General features: G+C 45.2%; 1 protein-coding gene across 1 annotated transcript in view; it reads left to right on the top strand.

The window, feature by feature from the left end:
- The window catches only part of ryr2a (ryanodine receptor 2a (cardiac)), a 125,383-nt gene that overhangs the window by 74,923 nt on the left and 26,170 nt on the right, over positions 1–24,290 (top strand). The window contains exons 52-89 of the mRNA XM_056430441.1: positions 758–927; positions 1,243–1,463; positions 2,424–2,514; positions 2,711–2,851; positions 3,602–3,765; positions 3,908–3,986; positions 4,076–4,165; positions 4,861–4,998; positions 5,149–5,226; positions 5,441–5,516; positions 6,309–6,432; positions 6,658–6,773; positions 7,101–7,165; positions 7,290–7,411; positions 7,647–7,696; positions 9,255–9,315; positions 9,908–10,146; positions 10,351–10,432; positions 11,136–11,266; positions 11,353–11,480; positions 11,937–12,129; positions 12,730–12,812; positions 13,010–13,167; positions 13,592–13,679; positions 15,004–15,096; positions 15,219–15,389; positions 15,952–16,011; positions 16,201–16,335; positions 16,762–16,874; positions 17,272–17,368; positions 17,622–17,728; positions 17,850–17,901; positions 17,987–18,037; positions 18,838–18,937; positions 19,026–19,105; positions 19,187–19,263; positions 20,126–20,199; positions 21,492–21,509. Coding sequence (XP_056286416.1) covers positions 758–927; positions 1,243–1,463; positions 2,424–2,514; positions 2,711–2,851; positions 3,602–3,765; positions 3,908–3,986; positions 4,076–4,165; positions 4,861–4,998; positions 5,149–5,226; positions 5,441–5,516; positions 6,309–6,432; positions 6,658–6,773; positions 7,101–7,165; positions 7,290–7,411; positions 7,647–7,696; positions 9,255–9,315; positions 9,908–10,146; positions 10,351–10,432; positions 11,136–11,266; positions 11,353–11,480; positions 11,937–12,129; positions 12,730–12,812; positions 13,010–13,167; positions 13,592–13,679; positions 15,004–15,096; positions 15,219–15,389; positions 15,952–16,011; positions 16,201–16,335; positions 16,762–16,874; positions 17,272–17,368; positions 17,622–17,728; positions 17,850–17,901; positions 17,987–18,037; positions 18,838–18,937; positions 19,026–19,105; positions 19,187–19,263; positions 20,126–20,199; positions 21,492–21,509 — 4,116 coding nt within the window. The remainder of the gene's footprint in view (positions 1–757; positions 928–1,242; positions 1,464–2,423; positions 2,515–2,710; positions 2,852–3,601; positions 3,766–3,907; positions 3,987–4,075; positions 4,166–4,860; positions 4,999–5,148; positions 5,227–5,440; positions 5,517–6,308; positions 6,433–6,657; positions 6,774–7,100; positions 7,166–7,289; positions 7,412–7,646; positions 7,697–9,254; positions 9,316–9,907; positions 10,147–10,350; positions 10,433–11,135; positions 11,267–11,352; positions 11,481–11,936; positions 12,130–12,729; positions 12,813–13,009; positions 13,168–13,591; positions 13,680–15,003; positions 15,097–15,218; positions 15,390–15,951; positions 16,012–16,200; positions 16,336–16,761; positions 16,875–17,271; positions 17,369–17,621; positions 17,729–17,849; positions 17,902–17,986; positions 18,038–18,837; positions 18,938–19,025; positions 19,106–19,186; positions 19,264–20,125; positions 20,200–21,491; positions 21,510–24,290) is intronic.

Here is a 24,290-nt window from a genome sequence, read left to right as displayed (position 1 = left end):
AGCATTAGGTACTCCAGGTCCGGGGAACAGAACGACTTGAGAGTATGTACATGACTTTGGTTGCACCAAGATCTGTTTATCATGAGACATACCCCCCCCTCCACGATCTTTACCAGAGAGAGTCTTTGTTCTGTCCGCGGTGGACGGAAAATCCTGCCGGCTCGATGGCTGAGTCGGTAACCTCCTCCGACATCCATGTCTCCGTAAGGCAGATGATGCAGTTGTCCTTAGTTTCGGTGGAATTGAATACGAGCCTGTAGCTCGATAGCTTATTGTCCAAAGACTGTACATTTGCCAGTAAAATGGTGGGTAGTGGGGGTCGATTGGCTCGACGTCTCAGCCTAACCAGCACGCCAGCTCGCTTCCCCCTCCGTCGGCGACGTTTGCGTGAGATCGCGCCTAAAATGGACGGAGATAGTTCCGCTACTGTTCCTGGCGGGACGTCCGAGTAAGAGTTGAAAAACTCTGGTAGGCGGCGAGCAACTGCCGATCCAATCTCCAGAAGTGTGCATCTGTCGTACGTTAACTGGCTGCTAACGTTTTGTGCAAAAATAGTCGCAATAATAAGAATAAATAACAAAAAACTACTACAAAATCCGGGAGCTCGCAACACAGCCGCCATCACGTACGGCGCCATGTGAACTACCATGTGTATGTGTGTGTGTGTGTGTGTGTGTGTGTGTGTGTGTGTGTGTGTGTGTGTGTGTGTGTGTGTGTGTGTGTGTGTGTGTGTGTGTGTGTGTCTCTGCGTGCTCAGACGGGTTGGTGGTGGAGCCCGATATGTCGGCCGGGTTCTGCCCGGACCACAAAGCAGCCATGGTGCTGTTCCTGGACCGAGTCTACGGCATAGAGGACCAGAACTTCCTGCTGCACCTGCTGGAAGTCGGCTTCCTACCGGACCTGAGAGCCGCCGCCTCTCTGGACACTGTGAGTGTGTGTGTTTGTGTGTGAGTGTGTGAGTGTGTGTGTGTGTTTCTGTTTCTTGGTTGCTTAAATTTAATTAATTCTGTAGTTTCTCTCAGCTCTACGGAGCTTTTGAGTCTCTACTTGATCATTGTTTCTGTCCTCTTGTCTCCTCCTCTTTCTGTCCTCTCCTCTCCTCTCTCTGTCCTCTCATCTCCTCCCTCTGTCCTCTTGTCTCCTCCTCTCTCTGTCCTCTCATCTCCTCCCTCTGTCCTCTGGTCTCCTCCTCCCTCTGTCCTATCGTCTTATCCTCCCTCTCCCCTCTCTGCATGGTGCCAGGTGGCCCTCAGTGCCACGGACATGGCCCTGGCCCTCAACAGGTACCTGTGTACGGCCGTGCTGCCTCTCCTGACTAAGTGTGCTCCTCTGTTTGCCGGCACGGAGCCGTTCGCCTCCCTGATCGACTCCCTGCTCCACACGGTGTACCGCCTGTCCAAGGGCTGCTGCCTCACCAAGGCCCAGAGGGACGCCATCGAGGACTGCCTGATGGCCGCCTGCGGGTGAGGAGACAACTCGCTCTTGCCTCAAGCTGACTACGACTACTAGTCGCTATAGCAGCGCTCCTACGCTCATGGAAGGCCTGGAAAGGTCCTGGGATTTGTAAATGGTTATTTCCAGGCCTGGAAAAGTCATGGAAAAAATAAAATCCCAAAAGTCATGGAAATGTGTTATATTCAAATGTTGATTATATTGTTCTGTCCATCCTGGAGAGGGATCCTCCTCTGTTGCTCTCCTGAAGGGTTCTTCCCTTTTTTACCCTGAAATGTTTTTTTCTATTTCTTGGGAGTTTTTCTGGCTCCGATGTGAGGTCAAAGGTCAGGGATGTCTATGTGTACAGATTGTAAAGCCCTCTGAGGAGAATTTCTAATTTGATAATGGGCTATACAAAATAAACTGAATTGAATTAATGTATGCTGAGTTTTAAATAATGAATATGCTTTTAAAAGAAAGACGCTCTAAATATAAGCAGCCATACTCTCTTTCATACTCGCAGCGCACATTTTTCCGCGCTGCAAGTGAATGCACCTTAACTGAAAAGACATAAATGTTTTATTCTTTAAATCGAAACTATTGTCTCTCATTCATTTGTGTCATTTAAGGTTATATACTGTATGCTTTGGAATTCTTATTGTTAGTTTAAATACATTTTCAAATGTTTTCATGTATGCACCGAGATTTAAAGAAAATGTTTTGGGTCATGGAAATCTGGTTTAAAGTCCTGGAGACCCGTTGGTCACCATGTCTATGAAACCCTGATGTATTCTGTTATTTAATTCCCTAACTCTGTAAATCGTAATGTTCATAGATGCATCTTTGTGAAGCAGTTCCTCTTTTAATTTAACTTTAATATATTTGCTCCTCATTTGCTGATTTTGTGTGTTTTAAAGATGTGATGTGTTTTCCAAGTCGTGTTCTTTAGCTGGCCGACTAACGTCCGCTGTGTTGCCGCTGTGCTTCAGGAAGCTGAGGCCTTCCATGATGCAGCACCTGCTGAGGAGGCTGGTGTTCGACGTGCCTCTGCTCAACGAACACACCAAGATGCCTCTGAAGGTGAGCAGCATGTTGACGTTACGCTTCTATTCAGAAGTGAGATTATCCAGTTCAACAACACAAGTGTTTTATTACAACTTCCTGTGATCCACACCAAGATCAAGACGAGCCAGTCTTTCAGTGTTTATTAGTTTTATTGAAACTGGTTCCTAAAGCCAGCAGAGGGTTGACGTGTGTCCCCTCGCCTTTCCCCCAGCTGTTGACCAATCACTATGAGCGCTGCTGGAAGTATTACTGCCTTGCTGGAGGCTGGGGCAGCTTTGGAGCCGCATCGGACGAGGAGCTTCACCTCTCCAGGAAACTGTTCTGGGGAATCTTTGACGCTCTGTCACACAAGGTAAGGCTCCAGTTTAAAAAAAAAATAAAACATTAATTAGGGTTCGTATGTTCATGGAAAACCTGGAAAAGTCCTGGACTTTTAAAATGGTTCTTTCCAGGCCTGGAAAAGTCATGTGAAAAATATAAATTCCCATACGTTTTGGGAAAGTCATATAAATGTGTTATATTCATGTGTTAATTTACACTGTGTATATACTGTATGCTTTGGAATTCTCATTGTTAGTTTATATACGACATTTTCTCATGTATACGCCGAGATTTCACGAAATGTTTCGTTATGGAAATTAGGTTTAAAGTCCTGTAGATCCATTGGTCAACATGTGTATGAACCCTGATTAATAGAACAATTAAAATTAATTAGAAGATACATTTAATAAGTGAATGTGTCGGGGGTGCTTCAGGACAGATTCTGCATGGCTCAAGCGCCAAAAAACGCTGACTCCTACTTTCCTCCCATATTGTGTTCAACACTAGCAGTTCTCTGTTTGACCTTGTGTCTTGTCTTTAAAGCCCCGTGTGGCGTCCCTGGCTGACCTTTCCCAGTGTGTCACTGCATGCTGTGACTCTGCACATGCACTTACGTAAAGAACGAACAAAGCATCCAGCCTGTTGTGCTGCCTGTGGTGGCGTGGGTGACCCCCTGTGCACTGGAAGTGTGACATTGCAGTCCAAGGCTGGATAAAGTCGCTCACTGTGTGTGTGTGTGTGTGTGTGTGTGTGTGTGTGTGTGTGTGTTTTCACGCTGTAGCGGTACGACCAGGAGCTGTTCAAGCTGGCGCTGCCATGCCTCAGCGCGGTGGCTGGAGCTCTGCCTCCGGACTACATGGAGTCTAACTACATGGCCATGCTGGAGAAGCAGTCGTCCATGGACTCTGAGGGAAACTTCACTCCACAGCCTGCAGACACCGCCAAGTACAGACAACATGTTCATTTCTTCTTTGATATGTTATTGAGAAAGTTGTTTTACGGTGCAGATTATTTTGATATCATAAAGAGTCAATGATTTAGCAGCTATCAAAATACACTGAGAGGATTGTTGATCTTTTTTTTCCAGTGTGACCGTCCCAGAGAAACTGGACTGGTTCATAACCAGATATGCAGAGCACAACCATGAGAAGTGGTGTATAGAAAAGGTCAGGAGGAGGCTTTCTCATGTGAATTGTGGGAGTACTGCAAGAATATTAAATCCAAATCTCAAACCTCTCCTCTTTGTGTTTTCTAGTTTTCCAATGGCTGGTCATACGGGGAACAGACATGTGACGTCTCCAAGAGCCACGCTTCACTGAAGCCATACAAAGGCCTCTCTGAGAAGGTACTCTGCATGCAGCCGTCTGCCTTCCATCATCTCATTGGTTTGGCAACAATGTCATTTAGACTTTTACCTTCTGAGTGCTGGTGCATTCAGCTGTGTCTCAGCTCAGCCTCCCTCACAGTGAGCCGTCTTATGACAGACAGGTTGTTAACGGGGTTTTATGTCAGCTCACGGAATCCTGCTTCTGGTGTATCGTTCACCGGGAAAGTGGCCTCAGAGTCTTCTTAGGGGAACAACTATGAGGGACGCAATGGTCGGCTCAATGGCTGGCATACGCCTATAAGGCCACATTTTGCCGTGTCCTACATGGCCGCCAGGGTTCGGCCATCCTCACCCCTCAGGTGTTCCACCTCTACCAATCTAGTGACCCTTACTGCGTAAGGCATGAAGCAGCAGCTCATACACGGGCTCACCGAGAGGCCTTCCCTCAGGTTTTTATATGCAATTCAAACATTGAGCTTATGGCTCCAATTGGTTAGGGTGAGGCAACATGCCCTGCCTTCTCAATGACACGGCATGCTAATCGCTACACGGAGGAGAGGCTAACAACATTTTTTGGATATTTTTCCCACTTCCGGTTTTCATAAAACTACTTTGGCTTTTTAAAAATGCGTCCAAGAGAGCGAGCCGCCGCATGGCACGACATCTTTTTGGAATAAAAGCAGGGCAATGCTGTATCTTGATGTATCTTGCAGGACAAGGAGGCGTACTGCTGGCCCGTCAGAGAGTCTCTGAAGACCATGGTGTCCTGGGGCTGGAGCACCGACAGGATCAGAGAGGGAGACCCGGCCATCCTACACAACAAGTCCAGGAGGATATCACAGGCCAGCCAGGTATACACACACGCACACACACACACACACACACACACACACACACACACACACACACACACACACTAACTGTGTTTTGGAGGAAGATCACATGGAACAAAGGAAAACCACATGAGTCAGTGACATTAATATATTTCTTTTCTTCCACAGCAGTCTTTTGAAGGAGCGCCAGCTTTCAGCCCCAGACCCATCGACATGAGCAACGTCACTCTGTCCAGAGACATGCAGGTGGGCAACTGTAGACATGCAGGTGGGCAACTGTAGACATGCAGGTGGGCAACTCTAGACATGCAGGTGGGCAACTCTAGACATGCAGGTGGCAACTGTAGACACATACAGACACACATGTCTGAGCCCTGAGGTTATAGCCGATATTAGAAGATAAGTTGTTATGAATTGATGTGTAACAGTCACTTATATTTTCACCGTTGTGTTCCTCCAGTCGATGGCGGAGCTGCTTGCAGAGAATTATCATAACATCTGGGCCAGGAAACAGAAAATGGAGCTGGAAGCCAAAGGTACGCACCACATGCACACACTACCTGTTTAGTTTATTTGATGAAACTAAGCCATGGCTACGGGTTTAAGTTGTGAATTTATAAGCCAGAATGTCACCACTGTAAAAGTGCTATTTACATTTTTACTACATCACCCGTCTCATTGTTGTGAAGCTGATAATGGCAGGAATGCCTGAATGTATTTCATGGTTAAAGGTTAAAGGTCAAGGTCACTTTGAACCTCGCAAAGAAATTACTATGCTAATTTTGACAATCTCACACACATTTCTAATGGAATAAAGTTCTACAAAGACTAACTTGGTTTTCAAAAAATTACTTTTTCATACAACAAACCTGAATTGTTTGTTTTGTGTCATCATAGTTTATGGATTCTGCATCAAAACCAAAAGTCAATGTCGACTTATTTTAATAAACATCAATATTGACTCCAAACATATATTTTTTAACATTAAGCACGTGTTTAAAACTGTGACCCTCCAAATGTAACTGAGGAATCAGTTTCGTTGTATGGGAATGCCGGGATGTAAGACAACGTGAGGCGCTGACTCACGTTAGATGTCTTTTCCTTCTAAAAACCACAACAAAAATATTGTTTAAATCTGCATTTAAACCAAAGTAGATGTATTTAGTCTATATATTCTCTCTCTATATATAGAATATATAGACAATGCATTTAGTCTGAGCTGATCCAGGCTGAAGCTTCACAAGCCAAAGGGATGCTCAGACACACCGTCCCCCTGTGTGTCAACCGCTGTCCTGAGCCTTGTTGCCTTGTTGCCTTGTGGCCTCCAGGTGGAGGAAACCATCCTCTGCTGGTTGCCTACGATACACTGACCGCCAAAGAGAAATCCAAAGACAGAGAAAAAGCACAAGACGTCCTCAAGTTCCTCCAGATCAACGGTTACACCGTGTCCAGGTAGGAGCCTCAGAACACAGGTGTGATGTGCTGCATGAGGTCTGAGAGCAGCCCGATGACCTGCTGCAGTGTGTCCCCTAAACCCTCAACCCTGAACCCTCAGGGACTTAACTGAAGTCACCTGGCAGGCGCCTGAGAGACTGAAGGGGCATGAAATGGTATAACAGGGATAGGTGCATCATTCCTCTAAGTGTGTGTGTGTGTGTGTGTGCGTGTTGTTTCCAGAGGTGTGAAGTCACAGGAGTTGGATACTCCCGCTATCGAGAAGCGGTTCGCCTACACCTTCCTGCAGCAGCTCATCACCTACGTGGACCAGGCACACCAGCACATGATGGAGTTTGGTGAGAGCGCATGATGTCATCGTGTGGTTCACATGACCGACCTCTGACCTCCGACCTCTGACCTCCGACCTCTGGTCTAGAACTATAGTGCTGGTTCAGAGGAAGGTGACGTAGTACCTACAGGATAAAAGAAAGACACATACAGAAACACAGTGGATTCATTAAGAATCCTCTTTTCCCTGGACCCTTTGAAAAAATTCAACTTTATAAATAATGTTGGGAATGAGATGAAACGTGTTGCTCCTGGCTCAAACGTGTGTGTGTGTGTGTGTGTGTGTGTGTGTGTGTGTGTGTGTGTCTTTGCTTGTGTTCTACTCATCATTTTAGATCTGGGAACCAGACCCAAGGGGGAGAAGGTTCCTCATGAACAGCAGATCAAGTTCTTTGGGAAGGTCAGAGCGGCTTCCTGTTGTGTGATTCTGTCAGTGACGTATTGAGGTTTGTTGTTGTCTGTGCTCTGTCGTGTGCAGCGTGTTGGTAATACCTCTGTGTGTGTTCATGCCTCTGCTCCCTCAGGTCGTCTTGCCATTGGTGGATCAGTACTTTAAAAACCACCAGCTCTACTTCCTGTCCACAGCCATCCATCCAATCAGCAGCGGAGGCCACGCCTCCAACAAGGAGAAGGAGATGGTGACCAGGTGAGTGTGCCCGATGACCACAGATAGACGCGAAGCCAGAGTTCCAGGTTGAAGCTCCCCCTCATGTTGTGTTGTTGAACCTTGACTGTGTGTGACGGGCTGTGGGCCTTCATACCCCCCCGGCTCTCCCTTTGTCCCTCTCTGGAGTCATCGTCTCACACCTTTCTGTTATCTTGTTTTTCTCTACGCTTCCCTCTCTACCTCATTCTCTCTACTTCCGTTGAACCTTTTCCAGTCTTTTCTGCAAACTGGGAGTTCTTGTCAGACATAGGATATCCTTATTTGGTAAGGACGGTCATGCTTCCTCCTCTTCTGATTGCAGTATGAATGGGTTCATACAGCGCTGACTCAGGAGCCTCCGTCACACACATCCTCACTCTGCCTTCAGTTGATTTGCCCTGATACTTGATTTTACTGATCTCCCCCCTGGTGCCTGAACACAACCAACCCAACCAACAAAGGCAGCGAGTAAAAAAAAAAAAACGTGATGTCCGATGACATCATTCTGCATTATAGTTAGTCGTGTGCTCCGGTGTATGTTCCGGGTAACAGGCTCTCAGTCCAGTGGGACATGTGTGGGACTATTGTCTGTCCAAACAACGGGCCAGGGGCGTCGTTAGGCCTATTTTAGGGGGGCTTAATTTCTAAATATAAGAACTAAATATCGACATCCCTCCATTCTTTGAATTAATAAATATTATTATATATTTGTTTCCATTGAATAGTATATTTGACACTGAACTAGTTCATCTTCATCTCAGTGATGATGTCCAATTGAGCATAAAATATAACTATGACCCTGACATTCTGTCTCTAACAGGATAGCAGGGGCCCCAAAAGAAATTGCCAAACATAATTGTTAATGTTTGTAATTTTTTTTGAGGGCCCCGGATATCCATAGCATACCGCTCCCCTTGGGGCTCAGCCCCCCCCCCCCTTATTTGAGTCATACAAACGCCCCTGCAATGGGTGTTCACTATTTTTAGACACGCCCATCCAACCCAACCTTCTTTAAACTACATACAAGTTGATCACGTGGGATATTTATATGAATTATAGGAGAACAGCCTGCCTCTGAATGACATGCAACAGCTTCTGTTTTAGCTCGTTGGATGCTTTCATTTTCTAATTTCACATTTTCAAGGCTGACCGTAGTCAGAAGTTTGACTTTTGCATTGTTTGCATCCGTGTTTTCTTGCTCGTAGTCTTCGTCTTCGTCTTCTTCCCCGTCTTTGTTGGCAGATTGCTTAGTTTCAGAAATCCGGAGGACTGAGTGGAGATTTAAACTTTAAACTGAGAAGAAGTTCATGTAGAAGAAGTTCTGAGCGATGCATTTAAGACGGTGTCATCCTGAATGGCAGTCACGTGTTCGGCCACCATCAGTGTGTGCAGGGTGTTGTGTGCATGCGTGCATGGTATTATATTGCGTGTGTGTGTTGTGTGGTGTGTGTGTGTGTGTGCTCGTCCTCTGCTCAGCAGCTGTGTGTGTTGTGTGGTGTGTATTACCACGTGTTTCACAATGTCCAAATGCTGATGTCACGCTATTCGAAGTAAAAAATATGTTCCATCTTTGCAAACCCGACACAACTGACAACAGATGGAATCATTTGGTCAAATAAAAGATGTTTATCTTTGGTGTCGACGAGGCTTTTAGACTTTTGAAGATTTTATTTTGAAAGGAACATGTTTTTTCTCTGAATATGAGGCCATGCTGTGTGAATCAGTCCTTTTGGTTTGAACAAGGCGGTTGTGACTTCCCATGCCTGAATGAAAGGAATACCAAACCCTACCCAGCATGCACCTGGGGTTTTCGGTTCATTATGTGATCCTTTCTACTTTACAGGCACCGATGCCACATCCATCGTCAACTGTCTGCAGATACTGGGACAGAGCCTGGACGCCAGGTAAGGTGTCGTAGAAGGACGAAGATGCTCTTCAGAAGACAGACAGGAAGTGAAAAAAACTTAGTTAGTTCTTCAGGAGGCAAGCGAATCAGAAGAGAGGACCACAGAAGGTCCACAGACGTCCACACATTAGTGAAGACTAAAGCTCTTCTGGTTGTGTCCCTCAGCACAACTTTAAACCGGCTCACACTGAACCTGCACATATTCATTTATAGTTTAACCTTCGTCAAAGGACCTTCACTGTGTACTCTGCACCTTTTATTATGATACATTATCTATTTTTATGTATTTTAATATGTTAAATTACTGTACTGACTGATGAGTCGGCAACTTAATTCCGTTGTATGTTTTCACAATACACAAACTTCCCTTACCTCTTCACTCTGATGGTGATGAACTTCTTGTCTCTCTCCACGACCCCTCAGAGCACCTCTCAACAAGAGCCTCATTCATACATCCACACACAGTTCAGTGTTTAGATAGTACAACGTGTGTGTTTTCCGTCTGTCTATTGAAGAACAGCCGGTCATGTTAACATGAAATGCGTCCGTCCGTCCGTCCCCCCCCCCCCCCCCCCACCACGTACGCCCAGGACGGTGATGAAGACCGGCCTGGAGTCTGTGAAGGCGGCGCTGCGGCTGTTCTTCGACAGCGCGGCGGAGGATCTGGAGAAGACGCAGGAGAACCTGAAGCTGGGCCAGTTCACCCACAGCCGCGAGCAGCCGCGGGGCGTCACCCAGATCATCAACTACACCACCTTCGCCCTGCTGCCCGTCCTCTCCTCCCTGTTCGAGCACGTCGGGCAGAACCTGTTCGGGGAGGAGCTCATATGTGAGTGCTGACGTGTGGGGTGATGTGTGGGGATGTGGGGTGTCGTGGGGTGACGTGGGGTGACGTGGGGTGAGGTGACGTGAGGTGATGTGGGGTGGTGTGGGGTTCGAGGAGAGAAGATGCATGCATTTGATTGAAGATTAACAGCATATTCCCTTCGTTGCTGTTTCATTGTTACTTTACGGTACAAACATGTGTTTCCAGTGGATGACGTCCAGGTTTCCTGCTACAGAATCCTCAACAGCCTCTACTTCCTGGGCACCAACACGAGCATCTATGTAGAGAGGTACAGTCCCCCCCAGAAACCTGCTGTATGTATATATATATATATATATATATATATTATATATATATATATGTATACATAGTCATATCTCTTCCCTTTGTGCATGTGTGTTCTCATTAATTTAACTTAACTCCAAATCATCAGTTTACTGAGACATTGTTCTTTCTGACGTTCATACGACACGATGGAGTAACATGAGTTCCATGAATCATAATAAAGATGTAAAAATAAAACTATAAAGAGGAATAAATAAAACAAATGTAAAGAATGTGGAAATGTTAAGACCAAAGAACACGATTAGCACCAATGTTTAGATCTCTGAACTTTTAGACATGATTGCTTACCATGTTGACATGAATCAATAAATGATTTATGATTTATATTCAATAAAAAAGATTGATACATAGATTCCTCTCTCCTCTTCCCTCCTCTCCTTCCCCTCCCCTCCTTTCCTCTCCTCTTTCCTCCCCTCCTCTCCCCTCCCCCTCCTCTTCTTCCCCTCCCCTCCTCCCTCTCCTCTCTCCTCCCCCCTCTCCTCTCCTCTCTCCTCTCCTCTCCCCATCTCTTCTCTCTCCTCCCTCCCTCTGCTCTCACCTCTCTCCCCCTCCCCTCTCCTCTTCCATCTCCTCCCCCCCTCCTCTCCTCTCTCCTCCCCCTCCCCTCCTCTCTCCTCTCTCCCCTCCTCCCCTCCTCTCCTCTCCAGACAGCGTCCAGCATTAGGAAAGTGTTTGGCAGCCTTCTCTGCAGCCTTCCCCGTTGCATTTCTCGAGCCTCACATCAACAACTTCAACCACTTCTCCATCTACAACTGCAAAGGAGCCAAAGACCGAGCAGGTAGGACCCAATGGTTGAATCCCACCAAGGCATATATATACATGTTTATATTCATCTTTTAAGTGCCTTCTCTTTCTGCCTGCCAGCTCTAGGTCTTCCGGGGCAGGTGGGGGAGGTCTGTCCTCTGATCCCGAACTTGGAGAAGTGTCTGGAGGAGATCATGGAGCTGGCAGAGTCTGGCATGAGATACACTCAGATGCCCCATGTCATGGAGGTGAGACGTGTTCCATGGGTCCATCTGATGTCTTCTCATTCACTAAATCCTCCATGTGAGGAACCAGAATGTCTCGTTCAATGGAAATCTCCAGCATTTGATCTGCTTGATTTCTTAAATGGCCACTAGAGGCTGGCTAACAGCCTCGTGTTGAAATGCCAGTTTTACAGCAGGAAGAAACTGTTACCACGACATCTCATTCCCACAATATCCAAGTATTTAAAAACTGTTAGTGCATGTAAACCTATATATTCCTCGTAATACCATGAGTTTTTCCTTTTACTGTCATTATTTACTTACTTTTCTGAACGTTTTTCCATTTCATTGTTCACATTGTATTCTACTTTGAATATTTTGACTGTTTTAAAATGTTCCACAAGGCATCATGTCAGGGTGGGAACGTGGGGGACCTCCTGGTCAGTGCACCTGAAGCATGTATGTTTCCCTCCCCTGCAGGTGGTGTTGCCGATGTTGTGCAGCTACATGTCTCACTGGTGGGAACACGGACCCGAGAGCGGCCCGGACTCAGCCGACGGCTGCTGCACCTCCGTGACGTCTGAGCACATGAACACGCTCCTGGGGAACATCCTCAAGATCATCTACAACAACCTGGGAGTGGACGAGGGGGCCTGGATGAAGAGACTCGCTGGTGAACACACTGTGTGTGTGTGTGTGTGTGTGTGGGTGTGTGCGTGCGTGTGTGTGGGGGTGTGCGTGTGCATGTGGGTGAGAGAAAGTGTGTGTGTGAGAGAGAGAGAGAGAAAGTGTGTGTGTGTGTGAGAGAGAGAGAGTGTGGTGTGTGTGAGATTTGTTTTGATTTTTGAAAAAAACACTTTATTTACATTTTTAGACTGTAAACAATTTCTTTAAAATGAAGTGTTTAGAAAACCAGGTTATTTAAAATAAATAAAATAAAATAAAAAAATAAACATGCTTTATCTAATAAAAAGTTGTGTGAACACCAGCTCCTCCTCCACAACCGAACAAACAATACCGTTAAAACACCACCGTTGTTTAAAAGCTTCCAGGTCTCCAATGTGCTTCTAAAACCTGAACTCCAGCCAGAGTCTGGCCCTGATGTTGCAGAGCCACACTGCCCTGGCCTCCTGCCCCGCCGTGTGTGTGTGTGTGTGTGTGTAATGTGAACATTAAGGATTCCCAGAAAGCTTCTCGTGACATTTAAAACGTGCATTTAGTGTAAGTTTCCCGTTCGTGTTTCAACATGTTCACCACGTCTCTCCCTGTTCAGTCTTCTCTCAGCCAATCATCAGCAAGGCCAAAGCCCAGCTGCTCAAGACCCACTTCCTGCCTTTGATGGAGAAACTGAAGAAAGTGAGTCAACATTCAGTCAGATGGATTGTTTTGTAGTTCGTTATCATATCGGTGGACTTCAACATCCTCATGTACACGTGTACCACAAGCTAAGCTACCAGAGGTTCGCTAACGGATCAGTACTTTGAGCTGCTACACAGACCACCGTGTGAGTGTTGAGGTTCTGAGGAGGCGTGGCCTGTGCCTGTGTCCTGCAGAAAGCAGCTGTTGTGCTGATGGACGAGGAACACAGCAAGGCGGAGGGGAGGGGGGAGATGTCGGAGACGGAGCTCCTCATCATGGACCAGTTCACCATCCTGGTCCGAGACCTGTACGCCTTCTACCCTCTCCTCATCAGATTCGTCGACTACAACAGGTACCTGACTCCAACGCGTGGATACTTAAACACAAGCTTTCTTTCTGGAACAGCAACATATGACCTCCATCACTCTGCGTTTCTGGCTTCTATGCATGTCCTGCCTTCTGTACCGAAAACTAAGCTGTGTATTCAGCTGCAGTGAAATGAGAGGTTTCCTAAAGGGAGTCTGGCGGCTGCAGATCTTTAGAACACAAGACTGTGGCAATCATGGAAACACTACCGCCTTTGTCCACAGGGGCCGCCAAAATCCTTCCAGAATGAAAACCCCCCCCTGAAGTGTATATTTGAAGTCCTGCATTGTCTACGTCCATGTGTACTAGCTTGCAGTCCTCTTGGCGATGTTGATGCACATGTTGGCACGTTACCACCTTTAACTTTGAAATCGTGCCACTATCACTAAACGGCCTTGGTGTGCCGACAGGGCCCGATGGCTGAAGGAGTCCAACCCAGGGGCCGAGAAGCTGTTCCGCATGGTGGCAGAGGTCTTCATCTTCTGGGCCAAGTCTCACGTAAGCAAATCACTACATCACATGTTTAAAATGTCTCAGCTTGAGGTCGTCAAAGGAGCGCTAGACGAGACCTGAGGACAGAGCACCAGGTTCATAAAACCTCACTGATTGGTATTTCTGATACTGAATCAGATGACTCCCTATAGGCACTGGTTGTGCTGCTGATCCCACTGAGAATCACCAGTCTGCAGCTCAATGGACCCATTGGATACACGTGGAACTGCAGACCACACATGATTCCTAAAATCTCACTTTTAATCATTAGATCCAACATATATTAGGAATTATGATTATTATGAAGAGTCTACAGCTAAGCTCGCAGCAGTGACAATGGTGCGATGCTGATGATTAGCAGATGCAGTGTTTACAATGTTCACCATCTTGGCTCTGGGTGTTTGCATGTTAGCACTCAACACGACATCTGAGGCTGATTGGAAAGTCATTTGTTTGAGCATTTGGTCAGAAACCAAATTATGGAACTTATTCTGCTCTTGCTTCTTTAAGTTAGCTTAGCAGATAGCAAACGGCAGATCCATAAAATGAAGACCCAGGAATCCAGAGTTGAGTTCAGGGTTTTTAGTATGAATCTTTGATATTGTAAAACTGTGGAAACGTAACATGACCGTAAGAACTGTCCACACACATATACATAAACAAAACTATGATTAGCACAAAACCATCATGTCAGAAATGACCCCTATCCATCAACATGAATCTCCTGACTAAGAATCTAAGGTAACCCCAACATGAAGAAATGCAAACACGACTAGCATCTAGCTAATCGCTATTAGCTAGACGCTGATCACCGTCTATTGCTACAGCACAATATTATTCTAAACAGTAATTACACACATAGCAGATATCTACATGTTACATACATAGATACTCACAGACTTAGCATTTCAAAGGCTATCTAGCAGTAAAGGGGAAACGTAGCAGCAGAATCATCAAACAGGAACTAACAAAGAAAGGCAATTACATTCTACGCCACTTGGCATCCCTAATGCAACACATGACAATGTCTACATGTTTAAACTCGATGATGACGCTGGATGAAAAGTCAAGGAATCACCCAAAGTCAGTTGGGTTTATCCTCTCATGATCATCGATGTTCGTACAAAATATAATGGCAATCCATTTCACTGCTAACCAACCACCAGACTGTCGGACATTGCCATCACTAAAAATGACCTCATGTATATGTGGGCGGGAAATATGTCCCTGAACCATCTCAGTGTACTCACAACCCAAGCTGGCTGAAGCTAACGCCACATCAGACGCACTGTGTGACTGCTGAGTGACCAACGGTGTCATCTTCCTGCAGAACTTCAAGAGAGAAGAGCAGAACTTTGTGGTCCAGAACGAGATCAACAACATGTCCTTCCTCATCACGGACACCAAGTGCAAGATGTCAAAGGTAAGGACGCGTGGATCGAGGGTGACCGCGTCGGAAGGGTCCTGTGGACCGCTCTTTATATGTAATGAATAACATAACACACACTTTAATTTGACTTGTGTGTGTGCATTGCTTTGCCTCAGGGGATCGTTTCCGACCAGGAGAGGAAGAAGATGAAGAGGAAGGCGGATCGATACACGATGCAGACGAGTCTTATCGTTGCCACCCTGAAGCGGCTGCTTCCTGTCGGGCTCAACATCTGTGCCCCCGGAGAACAAGCGCTGATCGCACTGGCGAAGAACCGCTTCACCCAGGTAGGAGAACGCTGAGTCGTGGATTATACAGTGATGGTAGGAGACGCGGGGAATGTGAAAGACTTTCACACGACTACATAGACTGCATGTAACAACCCTCACTCGGATTTCAGGTCAAACGGTTGCTTCAATTTTGAAGTCGCATCAGAATTTTAAAAAAAAGTCAGTTTCAGTACCAACACTGAATTATTGGCAATAAATATTGGTATGCCGACTTAAAATCTCCATTAAAACAACGACTCCTCCAGGATTTAACTCTTATTGTTTTTAGCTTTGGTTCTCTAGAGCGTTCATATACTGAGCATCAATCAATCTATCATTTATCTATCCTTCCTTCCATCCATCCATCGATCTATCCATCAATCCATCTATCATTCATCTATCCATTTATCCATCTATCTAAATATCCATCCATCCATCCATCCATTCCTCCATCTATCCATCCATCTATCTAGCTGCTACAGAGGAACACAAGGCTCGACACACATCACGCCAGCCGCTTATAAAACTGCTTTTATAGAAATCTCCCAGTAATAAATTCTCTCGTTCACTCTGTTTACAGAAAGACACGGAGGCTGAAGTTCGAGAGATTATCAGGAACAATCTCCATTTACAAGGAAAGGTACAAATACTTTGAGCTTGTATTTAACAGGGTCGACGTACTGCAGGAACATTTTGTTGAACATGACGTCCTCCTTTACGTTTAGTCAACAGAGAAAAGGAAAAGTTTCCGTGCCTCAACACACATCGTGAGGCGAGTCCTCAGTGTGTGTGTGAACTGAGTGTGTGTGTGTGTGTGTGCCCCGTACAGCTGGAGGACCCGGCTATCCGATGGCAGATGGCTCTGTACAGAGACCTCCCCAACCACTATGAGGACACGTCGGACCCAGTGAAGACGGTGGAGAGAGTCCTGGAGATCGCTCACGTCCTCTTCCACTTGGAACAGGTGTGTGTGTGTGTTGATGACGCCGAGCAGACGACATATGAAGTATTGCAGAGGACAGGCATTGGAGCTATCCATATGAGATCCACAGTTCTGTGTAGTCGTGTATAACTGTATCTTTGTGCCATCATAACGAAGGCCTGCAGTCTCCTCCTGGATGAGCTGCTGTGACTGGCCATTGTTAAAACTGCCCAAACTAGACAGAATAGACACGGTAGAGAGTCGTCCTCACTGACTGATGAGTTCTATGTTCAGGTTTACTGAGTGGTGAGTTCTATGTTCAGGTTTACTGACTAATGAGTTCTATGTTCAGGTTTACTGAGTAATGAGATCTATGTTCAGGTTTACTGAGTAATGAGATCTATGTTCAGGTTTACTGAGTAATGAGATCTATGTTCAGGTTTACTGAGTGGTGAGTTCTATGTTCAGGTGGAGCATCCTCAGCGCAGCAAGAAGGCTGTGTGGCACAAGCTGCTGTCCAAACAGAGGAAGAGAGCCGTGGTGGCTTGCTTCAGGATGGCACCGCTCTACAACCTGCCCAGGTACTGTGTGTGTGAAGAGGTGTGTGTGTGTGTGAGTTTGAGTGAGAGTGTGTGTGTGTGAGTATGAGTCTGTGTGTGTGTGTGAGGCGGTGAGTCTGTGTGTCTGTGTGTGTGTATGTGTGAGAGTGAGTGTGTGTGTGAGTCTGTGTGTGTGAGATTGTGTGATTCTGTGTGTGTGTGTGTGTGTGTGAGAGAGAGAGTGAATATGTTTGTGAGTCTGTGTGTGTGTATGTATGCGAGTCTCTGTGTATGTGAGTGTGTGTATGCGTGTGTATATGTTGGTGTATGTGTGTGTGTGTGTTTGTGTAGAGGTGTGTGTGCCGTACATCTGGCGTATCCCATAGGAAGGTGTTCACTGCTGTGTGTGTGTCTGTCCCCCCCCCCCCTCTCTCTCTAGGCACCGCGCTGTCAACTTGTTCCTGCAGGGCTACGAGAAGTCGTGGATCGAGGCCGAGGAGCACTACTTTGAGGACAAGCTCATCGAGGACCTGGCTGTGAGTTCCTTCATGGAGAACATGAGCTGCTCTCTCCTCAAGCCACACAGAGCAGGAAGTAGACTGCATGATGTCAGCGGGTGTCAAGGGATGAACTTCATCTATTGAGGGTGTATTTCGCTATGATTAATGGTTTTCCTAATATTTTGTAACGGTCTTAGGCCACGTGGGGATTTGACTAATGGGCTTTAGTTTTGGTGTATTTTTCTCCCCACTGAGTTTCCTGTGTGAGTGAATGTATCTTCATCTTTAGAAACCAGGTGACAAGCAGCCGTCGGAGGAAGAGGAGGGGCTGAAACACATCGACCCTCTTCACCAGCTCATTCAGCTGTTCAGCAGAACCGCCCTCACAGAGAAGTGGTGGGTTCTGGTGGATAGACCGTGTGTTAGATACCAGGCGGCACCGAGGCGTCAGAAGTAACCGTTACCTTCTAGCCTTCTGTCAGGCTGCTGCTAATGTGTGTGTGTGTGTGTGTTCCAGTAAACTGGATGAAGATATTCTCTACATGGCTTATGCTGACATCATGGCTAAGGTACCAGTGATGATGATGACGATGATGATCCCGATCTCTCTGCTGTCAATGCAACTCTCATTCATATCTCACTTTGCTCTCTCAGAGTTGCCATGATGAAGAAGATGAGGATGGAGAGGAAGTGAAGAGTTTCGAGGTATGCCGATCACTTCCATGGAGAGAGAATGTGTGTGTGAGAGAGAGAGAGAGAATGTGTGTGAGAGAGAGAGAGAATGTGTGTGTGAGAGAGAGAGAGAATGTGTGTGTGCGAGAGAGAGAGAGAGAGAGAGAATGTGTGTGTGAGAGAGAGAGAGAGAATGTGTGTGTGTGTGTGTGAGAGAGAGAGATAATGTGTGTCTGCGAGAGAGAGAATGTGTGTGTGTGTGTGTGTGTGTGTGTGAGAGAGAGAGATAATGTGTGTGTACGAGAGAGAGAGAGAGAGAGAATCAGTGTGTGTGCGAGAGAGAGAATGTTTTTGTCCGGGAGAAAGTGAGAGAGAGAGAATGTGTGTATGTGCGAGAGAGAGAGATTGAATCTATGTGTGTGAGAGAGAAAGAGAGAGAGAGAGATAGTGTGTAAGTGTGTGTTTGTGTGTGTGCGTGTGAGAGAGAGATAATATGTGTGTGTGTGTGTGAGAGAGAGAAAGAGAGAGAGAGATAGTGTGTAAGTGTGTGTTTGTGTGTGTGCGTGCGTGTGAGAGAGAGATAATCTGTGTGTGTGTGTGAGAGAGAGAAAGAGAGAGAGAGATAGTGTGTAAGTGTGTGTTTGTGTGTGTGCGTGCGTGTGAGAGAGAGAATCTGTGTGTGTGTGTGTGTGTGTGAGAGAGAGAGCGAGAGAGAAAGTGTGTGTGTGTGCGTGTGTGTGTCCCTGTTCAGTCTTCTCTCAGCCAATCAGTCTCCCCCCCCCCCCCCCCCGTATGTCCGTCCATCCGTCCGTCCGTCTGGTTGTGTCCCACAGGAGAAGGAGATGGAGAAGCAGAAGCTGCTGTACCAGCAGGCCCGGCTGCACGACCGCGGCGCTGCTGAGATGGTGCTGCAGACCATCAGCGCCAGCAAAGGTGGGCTGCTGCCGAGCTCCTCAAGGTACCAGTGTGTTGATGGTTTGGTGACCCCTGTAGATGACCTCTCTCTCTGGGGCTCCTCAAGGCGAGATGGGTCCCATGGTGGCCTCCACCCTGAAGCTGGGCATAGCCGTCCTCAACGGAGGGAACTCCACCGTCCAGCAGGTACCTCGGCGTCCCCTCGTGTCCCCGCGTCCTCCTCCGGGTTGCTCCTCACTCTTCAGCGCTCTTTGTTCTCTCTCACAGAAAATGTTGGATTACCTGAAGGAGAAGAAGGACGTGGGCTTCTTCCAGAGTCTGGCTGGCCTGATGCAGTCATGCAGGTAACCCTATGACCTCGTCCTGTGGACATGTGGTGACATCACGCTGCAGGTGGGCCAGCTCACAGGCTCTGACCCACGCAAACGTCTTTACAAGGCCGCTCACGACAATAACTACCCTCTATATATATTTATTCCTCTGTATATTTGATATTGTTAGTGTATTTTGTTTTTATTTTGTATTACTGCTCTACTGAGCACCACTACTGTGATCCTGCAATGTCCCCACTGAGGGACGTATAGAGGAATATCTTATCTTATCTTAATTAAATAAGTTACAATAAGTTTTTATGAATAAGTTGTTGTATAAATCATGAATAATATTAATTATAATAATAAACCTTGAAAAACAGAGTTTACAAAGTGCTCTAACAGACAAAAGCAAAGTCTTAAAACAACAGCAGAACGACAGTGAGGGTCAAACAGGACAATAAATAAAACAACAAGACTATCGATACCATACAAATAAGCTAATAAATAAATACAATGAAAAAGATGAAATAATGAAGTAACATAATCTATCAAAATCAGATAAAATTACTTAAAAGCCAGTCTGTAAAAGTCTGTTTTCAGAAGTGATTTAAGGGAGACTAGTGGGCTCCATCTCCTCAGGCAGGAACACCGTTACACGTAGCGATGACATGAAGGAGGACGTTTGGGGGACGTGAGAGCTCCTGTGGAGACGTCGGGATCAGGGAGGAAACAGCTTTCAAGATACTTTTAGTAAAATGACATGTGGATGACGCTGCAGATGATTACTCACTGTTATGGTTTGTTTTATTTGTTTTCTGCATTCTTCACGTTGACTGTGGATCGGCGGTCAATGAGGTCAATGAGGTCATCACAACGTGCGTCTCTGTTTCAGTGTTCTGGACCTGAATGCGTTTGAGAGGCAGAACAAAGCGGAGGGGCTGGGCATGGTGACGGAGGAGGGATCAGGTGAGCTCCACCACTTCTCAATAGAAACACAACTTCTATCAACACTTATTTTACTCACAACATATGGTCTGTTGATATAAAAGATGTTCTTCCCCAGTTACAGGTCCAATTCATAAATGTCCCTTTAATTAACCTAAATACTTTAAACACGCAAAACTCACTGCCTGCTGAACCCATTGGCTTATAAGATAAGATAAGATAATCTTTTATTAGTCCCACAGAAGAGGAAGATGAGGAATGATATTTCTAATCTAGCAGAAGGAATGTTTCCTCCCCCGTAAAGACTACTTCCCGAGACGATTGAAAGCATTCACATATTAAAAAGTCTTTGCTTCCTCCTCGTCCAACCATCTTCCTCTCTCCTGTCATCACGTGGGTATCCGGTGGTAATGCAGCACGATGTGTTTCCATATACATTATCAAGATCTACATGTTTATAATTTGCCTGTTACATCTTCTGTGTGTATACATCTGCTACCACCATCCTTTAGGTCGCATACTGATACGTCTCAAACATTAAAAAGACAAATTCTCCTTTGTTTTTCTATTTAGTTGCACTAGATTTTCCAATAGGGTTGTAACTACCGGATGATAAAAGGTCATTCTGAGGTATTAATGCTGATGTTGGTGCATAAACCACCATCACGTTACGTAGGTGCAGAGATGACCTCAGTTTGCTTTAAGTCATTTCTGGTGTTGTAATAAGGTGAATTAACCGGTTGTGTCACTCTTTCATTCCACCTAAAGATATAAATATTTGACTCTCCACATTCGCCGCCCACAGGGTTCACATGCGTCATGTGACCAATCATCCTTAATGTATAAGAGAGAGTGGTTATCAGAAGAAAGAAAAACCGAGTGTTTAAATGTTTAAATGACCCGTTAGGATATTTTACGATATCCTGAGCAGCCGGTTGTTGATGTGCATTAATGACTCTAGTAGGAGTAGCGTGATGTCATCATCCCATCTTTACATTAGAAATCTGATTCTGTCATCATAATTTACGCATTATTTTCTTGTTAATAGAAAGTAATCACATGACCTAATTTTAAAAAAGGCCGTATTGACTAAACAGGATCACTAAATTACATGAATCACAAAAGCTTGGGATTATATATTTTTACAGGTTTTTTTCCATGTTGAGCAAACAACCAAATATCAGATTTTTTTTTACAGCTTTTCCCTTTATGTAATCGTTTTCTTTGTTTCTTTCTTTGTTTCTCTCTCTTTCTTTCTTCCCCCTGTTTTCCTTTTCTCATCTTGGTTGACTGCACTTTCTTCCCTTCCTCAGTCATCACTCATGAACGTGGTAATTATGCCTTCTGCCATTTCCTTGTGTGTTGGTTGGTCTCTCTCCTTCCCTCTGTCTCTCTCTCCTTCTCTCTCTCTCTCTCTCTCTGCGGTCCGTTATTTGTTGTGTCAGTTCTGTCCAGGTCCTGAGTGTAGACCTTCACACCTCGTCCTTACCTGCTCTGTCCTTGTTGTTTTTATCTCTCGGCCAATCACAACCAGTTGTACAGCGTAAAGTCTGAGTCCACTTCTGAATTCTGACGTCAAACGTGTCACGTCTTCCTCTTCCACTATAACCGTGAACTGATGATGATTACGACGACTCCTTCTGGAGTCCACCATGTAGATGGAGGACAAACCAATCCAGACCGATCAGGCAGGAGTAGTAGAAGTGAAGCGAGGGCCATCTCGAACCACACGCCCCCCCCCCCCTCAGGATTTGTACAGTGTCTGGCACATTCTGAACATCACTGATATGACCGTCCTCCTCACGGCCGCGTAGTCATGGAGATGTTATTGTGCTGGTTGTTATCTGTTGTGAAGTGTACGGTCCCATCTGTGTTCTCAGAATCTCTCCCTGTCCTCTCCTGACTCTCTCGTACGGCTGCAATTCAGACAGAAAAACACGATCACCCAACCACAATTATTGATTCATTAAAACTGCTCTCGTCAATACGTAGAAAACCATCTCAGGAGTTGGTGGAGACCCCAAAAAAAGCTAAAAAGAAAAACTATTGCAGATTAGACACAAACTTAACTCCACATAATGTTACCGTGTAACTTGTTGTTTATGTTTATGATGTATGAACAGTTCATTAGGCTCCCCCAAAATAATCAATTAATTTCAGCGTTTACTTTGTTGGATATCATTGGCCTCTTTTCTCTGCAGATAAGGGCAACATTATATTTCTTGGGGTCAGTTTTGCCCTTTGCCCTGGTGTGTTTCCGACGCTGCATAAAAACATAACATTATGTAAGCTTCAGCAGGCCATGGATACGTTGGTTGTTGTTATTTTATTTCATATATAATACAAGAAGCGGTGCACAGAGCGTGTGTATCGAGCAATCATAGAATCATGGAAAGTTAGCGCCATTGACTCAGTCAGAAGAAGGAAGGTTATAATCTTAAATTCATAACTTTTCAGAGAGGCGTTGCTTCCAGTTTCCAAGGATATAGTTTGTGGTGCTGTTGTTTTATAACTTATATAGTCTCATTGATTTAAATGATGTTGACAAAAAATAATATGAATATGATTTATTCTGGCCAGACCAGAAGAAAAAATATTAGAAAATTCAGTATTCGGACAAACAAAATAACAACAAATTGTTTTTAACAGTTTTAAGAACAATGTAATGTTAAAGGCTGTTTATTCTGAAGTATTTCATATTCATATACACCTGAAAAGAAGAACAAACACTCAGTGGTTGCAGCCTGATCTCATCTCTCACCTTCTCACCCCTCAGTTTCTCTGTCAGGCTGTTTCTGGCCACGCTGCTCTGTGGGTGAGGGGGCGGGGCCTGACCTCTGACCCCTTTCTCCTCCCTTCCTCCCTTTCTCTCTGTTTATTGGCTGAGCTGTGGTCTGTAGTCAGTGTGTGTGTCTGTCATGACTGTTTTGAGAAAAGATCATTTGAATAACCAGTCGTTGTTTTATTATTTCATGTCCTGACTTATTTCCCTCCAGTATTGTATTTCAAAGTCATGATTTAGTTGTCGTCTTGCATTATACTGTGTAGAGTGTTAAAACCTTATGTTTTTGACATTTGACGGTCATTTATCGTACACCCCATCCTTAGCTTGTCTTTTGTTTATATAATTATATTTATAGTACTTGCTGAGATATTAAGAATACAATGTGGACATGATCTCATAACCTTTTCAACTGTGAAAAATATATTCACCTCATCTGGTTTATCACTGTGTTGGGAATAAGCCTGAAAGTGCCTTCACACAATCACGTAATTGTATTTTAAGCGATTCTTACAATGTTAGAAACACATTTATTGGAAAAGCTTGAGATATGTTCTTTCTTAATAAATACAGTGTGACTCATTAATATGATAATAACACTCTATTGGAGTCAATTCAAATACAAGAAAATGCAGAAAGAGCATCAAAGTTCACATACAAATAGAAAAGAGTCTATCTGCAGTCTCGCTGGTTACACGACACACCCACTGTACTTCAAGACACACCCACTGTACTACACGACACACCCACTGTACTTCATGACACACCCACTGTACTTCAAGATACACCCACTGTACTATAAGACACACCCACTGTACTACACAACACACCCACTTTACTATAATCACATCCACTTTAATACAAGACACACACCCTTTACAACACAACACACCCACTGTACTTCAAGACACACCCACTTTACTACAAGACACACCCACTTTACTACAAGACACACCCACTGTACTTCAAGACACACCCACTGTACTACACAACACAACCACTTTACTTTAGGACACACCCACTTTACTATAAGACACACCCACTGTACTCCAAGACACGCCCACTGTACTTCAAGACACACCCACTTTACTATAAGACACACCCACTTTACTACAAGACACTCCCACTTCATTACACACGCCCCCTGAGAGAACTTGGTGAGTAATGGACTTATTTTAACCCAAAATACACTCTTTTCCTCACCCTAACCAAGTAGTATTTTTCAGTACCATTTCATGTGACTTGTGTACTTAATTACCACAAAGTTACGTTTAAGAAAACCATTTTTCAGAAAACTTGTTTTGGCGCCTGATCCTCACTTTTTACTACA

Source organism: Pseudoliparis swirei, chromosome 13 (genome assembly GCF_029220125.1).
Source record: "Pseudoliparis swirei isolate HS2019 ecotype Mariana Trench chromosome 13, NWPU_hadal_v1, whole genome shotgun sequence".
Taxonomy (NCBI): domain Eukaryota; kingdom Metazoa; phylum Chordata; class Actinopteri; order Perciformes; family Liparidae; genus Pseudoliparis; species Pseudoliparis swirei.
Note: the sequence above shows the minus strand (reverse complement) of the source record. Positions and strands in the feature narration are given on the sequence as shown.